Genomic DNA, 9,237 nt, shown 5'->3' with positions numbered 1-9,237 from the left:
AGATTAAAAAATGTAAAGGAAATGTGTCCAGGTTTTAGCAGCTGCACACCATAAACCATATCAACAAATGTCCACACATACCTAAAAAACAAACCTGAAATGGAACTTGTTTAGTAAATTGAAATATCATTCATCCTTTTACTACCCAGGTTATTCTGTCTCTGGTTACACAGGGCTGGAGCAGGGCTACATCCTGGACTTATTGATAAATATCAAGATAGTCAAAATATCAATTTGATCAAACATTGATAGAAAAAACGGCAGTCCATATAGTCCCATGTTTCTGTGCTATACTGCACTGTTGTACAGTTTAAAGTTGTGAGTTTGTAAAAACCTCAAAACCTGGACGTTCATCTCTCTGGGCTCTTTGTTTGTTTGTGTTAAACTGCAATAGTAACTCAAATCTGGATTATATTTATCATGCAAACACCGGAATGATGTGCAGAGAGAGAGACCCCCCCCCAGGTGACGAGGCCCTACGCTATTCTTAGTTTAGGTACAGGCCTGACTGACTTTACTAAACATTGGTATAATTTGCTTAATTCTGACGGCAGACGCAGATTTGTTCCTTTGTTTGTTTCTATCTAAACTAACTTTTAATTACCTGAAAACAGAAAAATATTTTCTTTTGATTAACTCAGAATAAGCCTGTCATTCATGCATAGGCATGCCGCCATCTTGGATTTTTGCATTTTGCATGTTTGTATGGTACCACACAAAAATCCACTGGTTGCCACAGTTATCACCAGGGAAATGAGCGTCAAATTCTCGAACTGCCTGTCCCTTTAATTCTCTTTCGGGCATCATCAGACTCAGTCTCTGTTTCTAGAACTCTCACATGAATCCTTCTGTCCTCCTCACGGCTCCTCTCCTGACTGTCTTCAGGATGTGGTATTCTGATCTCGGTTGGCGAGCCCATCACTCACAGGAAAGCTGACAACATTGAGGGTAAATATGGAGTCTGGATGCAGGACCCTGAGGCCGTCTCCCCATACGGACCCAACATGATCTGGAGGATTGACACGGTCGGCTCTGATGTCAGGAAGCTGTTTGGCTACGACGACATGGTCCAACTCTCCAAAGGCTTCCCGTCCAAGGTGAGAGTCTGTCAGGCTTCATGTGCAGAAGTTAGGGGTATTATGGGGTGAGTGGCTTCTGCCTGTGGTTTAAGGGGCCCATGAGGCCTTCAGCAGAGGAGAGCTAAAGGGTCTGTATAAAACATGGGCATAGTCTCAGTGATGTCACCATTGGTTTCTGAAGAGGAGTTATGGGTGATGTGGTCATCATGTTGGAAATGCTGACTCCATCTACTCTAGATCAACCTAGAATCAGACTAAAGGTGGAGGTGAGGCGGGTTTATGCCTCCTGCTTTCAGGACTACAAGCTCTGAAAATGAGAAGCGTAAATAGAGCTTCACTGTGGGGATCTACTAAGCCAGCCAAAACAGACTGTTGATCAAACTCACTACATTATCATTCATATAGTAAACACAACAATAAGGCTGAGTGGACAAAAAGGCACAGACATGCAACCATGGATAGAAGGAATAGCAGAGGATTGTGGGATTCGTAGTTCCTTCATCCTCATAAGGAAGTACACTATATTGCCAAAAGTATTCATTCACCCCTCCAAATAATGTAAATCAGGTGTTCCAGTCACTTCCATGTCCACAGGTGTATAAAATCATCACCTAGGCATGCAGACTGTTTCTACAAACATTAGTGAAAGAATGGCTCGCTCTCAGGAGCTCAGTGAATTCCAGCGTGGTACTGTGATAAGATGCCTCCTGTGCAACAAGTCCAGTGGTGAAATTTCCTCACTCCTAAATATTCCACAGTCAACTGTCAGTGGTATTAGAACAAAGTGGAAGCCATTGGGAACGACAGCAACTCAGCCACCAAGTGGTAGGCCACGTAAAATGACGGAGTGGGGTCAGTGGATGCTGAGGTGCACAGTGTGCAGAGGTGGCCAACTTTCTGCAGAGTCAATGGCTACAGACCTCCAAACTTCATGTGGCCTTCAGATTAGCTGAAGAACAGTGGTAGAGAGCTTCATGGAATGGGTTTCCATGGCCAAGCAGCTACATCCAAGCCATACATCAAGTGCAATGCAAAGCGTGGGATGCAGTGGTGTAAAGCACGCCGCCACTGGACTCTAGAGCAGTGGAGACACGTTCTCTGGAGTGATGAATGGCACTTCTCCATCTGATGGACGAGTCTGGGTTTGGCGGTTGCCAGGAGAACAGTACTTACTGCATTGTGCCAAGTGTAAAGTTTGGTGGAGGGGGGATAATGGTGTGCAAAGGTGAAAATGAACACATTTTAGTACAATGCAAATACATTCAAGAACCATATATGTGTACTACTGAGCATTAACACACATTAACTTAAAAGTAATACTGCTGATGTAGGAAGATTTTTAGACCAAAATATAAGTTGCAAATATCGTCAGAAGTGTCCAGATCTCCTGACAGATATTTCACTTTTTATGCCAACATCTGCCGATACAGATGTCATAGCAATATCATACAATCCTTAATGGTTCCACATCACATTCCAAAACAGCAGACACTGGAATGTTGATATCTCAGAGTTAAACTACTCAGAGTTTATTTTAACTCTATTCTGAGTGAAAAGCTCTTCAGTGTTGGACTTATCCGGTAGTGCGGATCCACCAGAGTTAGTCTGACTCTGCATAGAGCCAACTGATCTAAGCTCTGCCAAACCTGGGGGTTTCCCATTATGCCCTTGGGCAGAGTGTTTAGATGCATTTTTATGCGTCCAAACAGTGAGCCTTGCTGGGGTCATAAGTGAAGTTATCCACTGGGTTAGAGTTCCTCCTGGTGGCGTGTGTTCCTTAAGGACTCATAGTCCATATTCTTCATCACTATTCTGTCTTTGCTCTGAGGTTGAGTCTCTTCCAGAGATCCAGCATACCACAGAATGTCTGGAGTTCCTGCAGCTCCGTCAGACTGTCAAATATTTAACACTTTAAAGAGGAGTTGAAATGTATGTAGAAGGGATGAACACTTTTATGGTGTTAAATTTAACTCGAAATGAGTTTAATTAGCACTGTCAGTTTTGCGTGTATGTGACGTTCCCTAAACAACCTGGTTTGAGATCCATTCTCTCCTTCTTGTCAACAAGAAAAGATCTTTAAACTTTTGATTCTTTTTACTTTCACTTGAGTTGATTTGCAGACCAGTACGTTTACTTGTACGTCAGTAAATTTTAACCAGTGAATGTACTTTTACTTAAGTACAACATTCATGTACATTTTCCACCTCCGCTTTAAAATATGTTAAAGAATAGGTATAGATGTCTCAAGGAACAGTGGCATTAACTGAGGCGACTGTGGTTCAGTGTGTAGTGTCAGTTGTCTAAAAGGTTGTGGGTTTGATCCCCAGCTCCTCCAGTTGCATGTCGATGTGTCCTAGGGAAAGACCCCGTTTGCTCCCAGTTCAGTGTCAGCGGTGTGGAAATGGGTGTGGATGCATATGAATGGGAGTCGCTAACACTTTTATTGATTGATTCAAAAATCGTTCACCATCTTTTCCTGTAGGTCTTGCTGTTGCCAGAGCAGGTGGAGAGCACGGGCGCCACTCTGTACCGCGGCTCCCTCTACTATCAGAGACGTCGCAGTCGTACCCTGATCCGTTATGACCTTGCCTCTGAGAGTATTGCAGCCCGCCGTGACCTCCCCCACGCTGGGTTTCATGGACAGTTCCCTTACTCGTGGGGCGGCTACACAGACATTGACCTCTCTGTGGATGAGCAGGGTCTGTGGGCCGTCTATTCCACCAGCAAAGCCAAAGGCGCCATCATGATCTCTCAGCTCGACCCACACAGCCTGGAGGTGAAGAAGAGCTGGGAAACTCAAATCAGGAAGATCTCTGTAGCCAACTCCTTCATCATCTGTGGAAAGCTGTACACAGTGGCGAGCTACACGGCACCCAACACCATGATCAACTACATGTATGACATGGCGACCAGCCAGGGGAAGCCCGTGTCCATCCCCTTCAAGAACAAACACCACTACAACAGCATGATCGACTACAACCGTGCCCAGAGGAAGATCTTCGCCTGGGACAACTTCCACATGGTGTCGTATGACGTCCAACTGGGACGCCAGCAGGCGAACTAATGCCGCCACTGGGGACTGTTAGCGTGATTCCTGCCCTCCTGTTCCTGCTTCAGAGACTCCGAGCTTCAGAGCATGTGTAGTAGAAGTTTAAAACCTGATCCGTATCGACATGTAGACGAGCGAGGACTGGACTACCAGTAAGACGAAGACATTAGTGGAACAGTGCCCCCTGCAGGTCTGCTTTTCTTTCTTCAGTAGGAGGGGCTTTTATTGTGGCGAGCTCTACAAAGATGTATTACAGAGGAATTATTTTTGTACTGCCTTTATCAGATGTATAATTTTGTTCTGTTATTAAAGTATAAATGAATATTTTTGGTCTGATCATTAATCAGTTCTGTGGGATAATCAATGAACATGATTTACTGCTCAAACTCCTGATGTATCCAACACAGATAGCTCTGTCTCCTCAGCCAATCCACATCTCCTGAATCAAATACTGTCACTCAGCATGTTCTGAATGTTGCATGTTCTTGGATACAGTAGTCCACATAGAGATGTAATGTTCACAACAACCAATAAAGAAAAGGTACTAACAATTGTGAGGTTTTTATTAAGTTATATCCAAGCAACAGGAAGTAGTCCTGCTGTCTAAAGGGTCTGTACAAACAGAAACGACAGGAAGTATTCATGCTGCTTGAATAGTCCATACAAACAGAAATAATTACAAAAAGATGGTTACAAATCCCACTAACAGGCATTTAACTTTCCATCAGTCTCCACAGCTGACTTGTGGGAGGCATTGACACGGGCATAACTTGGGGAATAACTAAAAATACTGAGGGCAAGAATGAGGGATTAACTAGCAGTTAATAAGGGCATGAATGGGGGATTAATTACTAGTTAATCAGGGCAAGAATGAGGGATTAATTACTAGTTAATCAGGGCAAGAATAAGGGATGAATTACTACTTAATCAGGGCAAGAATGAGGGATTAATTACTAGTTAATCAGGGCAAGAATGAGGGATGAATTTCTACTTAATCAGGGCAAGAATGAGGGATTAATTACTAGTTAATCAGGGCAAGAATGAGGGATGAATTACTAGTTAATCAGGGCAAGAATGAGAGATGAATTACTAGTTAATCAGGGCAAGAATGAGGGATGAATTACTAGTTAATCAGGGCAAGAATGAGGGATGAATTTCTACTTAATCAGGGCAAGAATGAGGGATTAATTACTAGTTAATCAGGGCAAGAATGAGGGATGAATTACTAGTTAATCAGGGCAAGAATGAGAGATGAATTACTAGTTAATCAGGGCAAGAATGAGGGATGAATTACTAGTTAATCAGGGCAAGAATGAGGGATGAATTACTAGAATGAGGGATGAATTACTAGTTAATCAGGGCAAGAATGAGGGATTAATTACTAGAATGAGGGATTAATTACTAGTTAATCAGGGCAAGAATGAGGGATTAATTACTAGTTAATCAGGGCAAGAATGAGGGATTAATTACTAGTTAATCAGGGCAAGAATGAGGGATTAATTACTAGTTAATCAGGGCAAGAATGAGGGATTAATTACTAGTTAATCAGGGCAAGAATGAAGGATGAATTACTAGTTAATCAGGGCAAGAATGAGGGATTAATTACTAGAATGAGGGATTAATTTCTACTTAATCAGGGCAAGAATGAGGGATTAATTACTAGTTAATCAGGGCAAGAATGAGGGATGAATTTCTACTTAATCAGGGCAAGAATGAGGGATTAATTACTAGTTAATCAGGGCAAGAATGAGGGATTAATTACTAGTTAATCAGGGCAAGAATGAAGGATGAATTACTAGTTAATCAGGGCAAGAATGAGGGATTAATTACTAGAATGAGGGATAAATTTCTACTTAATCAGGGCAAGAATGAGGGATTAACTACTAGTCAATCAGGGCAAAAATGAGGGATGAATTACAAGTTAATCAGGGCAAGAATGAGAGATGAATTACTAGTTAATCAGGGCAAGAATGAGGGATGAATTACTAGTTAATCAGGGCAAGAATGAGGGATTAATTACTGGAATGAGGGATTAATTACTAGTTAATCAGGGCAAGAATGAGGGATTAATTACTAGTTAATCAGGGCAAGAATGAGGGATTAATTACTAGTTAATCAGCGCAAGAATGAGGGATTAATTACTAGTTAATCAGGGCAAGAATGAGGGATTAATTACTAGTTAATCAGGGCAAGAATGAGGGATTAATTACTAGTTAATCAGGGCAAGAATGAAGGATGAATTACTAGTTAATCAGGGCAAGAATGAGGGATTAATTACTAGAATGAGGGATTAATTTCTAGTTAATCAGGGCAAGAATGAGGGATGAATTACTAGTTAATCAGGGCAAGAATGAGAGATGAATTACTAGTTAATTAGGGCAAGAATGAGGGATTAACTACTAGTTAATCAGGGCAAGAATGAGGGATTAACTACAAGTTAATCAGGGCAAGAATGAGGGATTAACTACTAGTTAATCAGGGCAAGAATGAGGGATTAACTACAAGTTAATCAGGGCAGGAATGAGGGATTAATTACAAGTTAATCAGGGCAAGAATGAGGGATTAACTACAAGTTAATCAGGGCAAGAATGAGGGATTAACTACAAGTTAATCAGGGCAGGAATGAGGGATTAACTACAAGTTAATCAGGGCAAGAATGAGGGATTAACTACAAGTTAATCAGGGCAGGAATGAGGGATTAACTACAAGTTAATCAGGGCAAGAATGAGGGATTAACTACTAGTTAATCAGGGCAAGAATGAGGGATGAATTACTAGTTAATCAGGGCAAAAATGAGGGATTAACTTCTAGTTAATCAGGGCAAGAATGAAGGATTAACTACTAGTTATTCAGGTCAGAAATGAGGGATTAATTACTAGTTAATCAGGGCAAGAATGAGGGATTAATTACTAGTTAATCAGGGCAAGAATGAGGGATTAACTACAAGCTAATCAGGGCAAAAATGAGGGATTAATTACTAGTTAATCAGGGCAAGAATGAGGGATGAATTACTTGTTAATCAGGGCAAGAATGAGGGATTAACTACTAGTTAATATGGGCAAATATGAGAGATTTACTACTAGTAAATCAGGGCAAGAATGAAGGATGAATTACTAGTTAATCAGGGCATGAATGAGGGATTAACTACTAGTTATTAAGGGCAAGAATGAGGGATTAACTACAAGTTAATCAGGGCAGGAATGAGGGATTTATTACTAGAATGAGGGATTAATTACTAGTTAATCAGGAAAAGAATGAAGGACTTATTACTAGTTAATTAGGGCAAGAATGAGGGATTAACTACTAGTTAATCAGGGCAAGAATGAGGGATTAACTACAAATTAATCAGGGCAAGAATAAGAGATTTACTACTAGTTAATCAGGGAAAGAATGAGGGATTAATTACTAGTTAATTAGGGCAAGAATCAGGGATTAACTACTAGTTAATCAGGGCAAGAATGAGGGATTAACTACTAGTTAATCAGGGCAAGAATGAGGGATTAACTACTAGTTAATCAGGGAAAGAATGAGGGATTAACTACTAGTTAATCAGGGCAAGAATGAGGGATTAACTACTAGTTAATCAGGGCAAGAATGAGGGATTAACTACAAGTTAATCAGGGCAAGAATGAGGGATTAACTACTAGTTAATCAGGGCAAGAATGAGGGATTAACTACTAGTTAATCAGGGCAAGAATGAGGGATTAATTACTAGTTATTAAGGGCAAGAATGAGGGATGAATTACTAGTTAATCAGGGCAAGAATGAGAGATGAATTACTAGTTAATTAGGGCAAGAATGAGGGATTAACTACTAGTTAATCAGGGCAAGGATGAGGGATTAACTACAAGTTAATCAGGGCAGGAATGAGGGATTAACTACAAGTTAATCAGGGCAAGAATGAGGGATTAACTACTAGTTAATCAGGGCAAGAATGAGGGATGAATTACTAGTTAATCAGGGCAAAAATGAGGGATTAACTACTAGTTAATCAGGGCAAGACTGAGGGATGAAATACTAAGTTAATCAGGGCAGGAATGAGGGATTAACTACAAGTTAATCAGGGCAAGAATGAGGGATTAACTACTAGTTAATCAGGGCAAGAATGAGGGATGAATTACTAGTTAATCAGGGCAAAAATGAGGGATTAACTTCTAGTTAATCAGGGCAAGAATGAGGGATTAATTACTAGTTAATCAGGGCAAGAATGAAGAATTAACTACTAGTTATTCAGGTCAGAAATGAGGGATTAATTACTAGTTAATCAGGGCAAGAATGAGGGATTAATTACTAGTTAATCAGGGCAAGAATGAGGGATTAACTACAAGCTAATCAGGGCAAAAATGAGGGATTAATTACTAGTTAATCAGGGCAAGAATGAGGGATGAATTACTAGTTAATCAGGGCAAGAATGAGGGATTAACTACTAGTTAATATGGGCAAATATGAGAGATTTACTACTAGTAAATCAGGGCAAGAATGAAGGATGAATTACTAGTTAATCAGGGCAAGAATGAGGGATTAACTACTAGTTATTAAGGGCAAGAATGAGGGATTAATTACAAGTTAATCAGGGCAAGAATGAGGGATTTATTACTAGAATGAGGGATTAATTACTAGTTAATCAGGGCAAGAATGAGGGATTAATTACTAGAATGAGGGATGAAATACTAGTTAATCAGGGCAAGAATAAGAGATTTACTACTAGTTAATCAGGGAAAGAATGAAGGACTTATTACTAGTTAATTAGGGCAAGAATGAGGGATTAACTACTAGTTAATCAGGGCAAGAATGAGGGATTAACTACTAGTTAATCAGGGCAAGAATGAGGGATTAACTACAAGTTAATCAGGGCAAGAATGAGGGATTAACTACTAGTTAATCAGGGCAAGAATGAGGGATTAACTACTAGTTAATCAGGGCAAGAATGAGGGATTAACTACAAGTTAATCAGGGCAAGAATGAGGGATTAACTACTAGTTAATCAGGGCAAGAATGAGGGATTAACTACTAGTTAATCAGGGCAAGAATGAGGGATTAACTACTAGTTAATCAGGGCAAGAATGAGGGATTAACTACTAGTTAATCAGGGCAAGAATGAGGGATTAA

General features: G+C 40.4%; 1 protein-coding gene across 1 annotated transcript; it reads left to right on the top strand.

The window, feature by feature from the left end:
• The first annotated feature begins 413 nt into the window (after positions 1-413).
• myoc (myocilin) lies at positions 414-4,672 on the top strand. The gene is made up of 2 exons (XM_041791785.1): positions 414-1,097; positions 3,562-4,672. Exons 1-2 carry the CDS (start codon positions 966-968, stop codon positions 4,141-4,143), a joined length of 714 nt encoding a protein of 237 aa, XP_041647719.1. The 5' UTR covers positions 414-965; the 3' UTR covers positions 4,144-4,672.
• The last annotated feature ends 4,565 nt before the right edge of the window (positions 4,673-9,237 follow it).

Source organism: Cheilinus undulatus, linkage group 7 (assembly GCF_018320785.1).
Source record: "Cheilinus undulatus linkage group 7, ASM1832078v1, whole genome shotgun sequence".
Classification (NCBI taxonomy): domain Eukaryota; kingdom Metazoa; phylum Chordata; class Actinopteri; order Labriformes; family Labridae; genus Cheilinus; species Cheilinus undulatus.
The sequence above is the reverse complement of the archived record's forward strand: the minus strand, read 5'-3'. Positions and strand labels throughout refer to the sequence as shown.

Bases quoted from the DNA above. Each gene is read 5' to 3' on its own strand.
- myoc (XM_041791785.1), top strand. From the start codon at position 966: ATGCAGGACCCTGAGGCCGTCTCCCCATACGGACCCAACATGATCTGG. The intron at 1,098-3,561 runs GTGAGAGTCTGT...CTTTTCCTGTAG, and splicing joins CCAAAGGCTTCCCGTCCAAG to GTCTTGCTGTTGCCAGAGCA.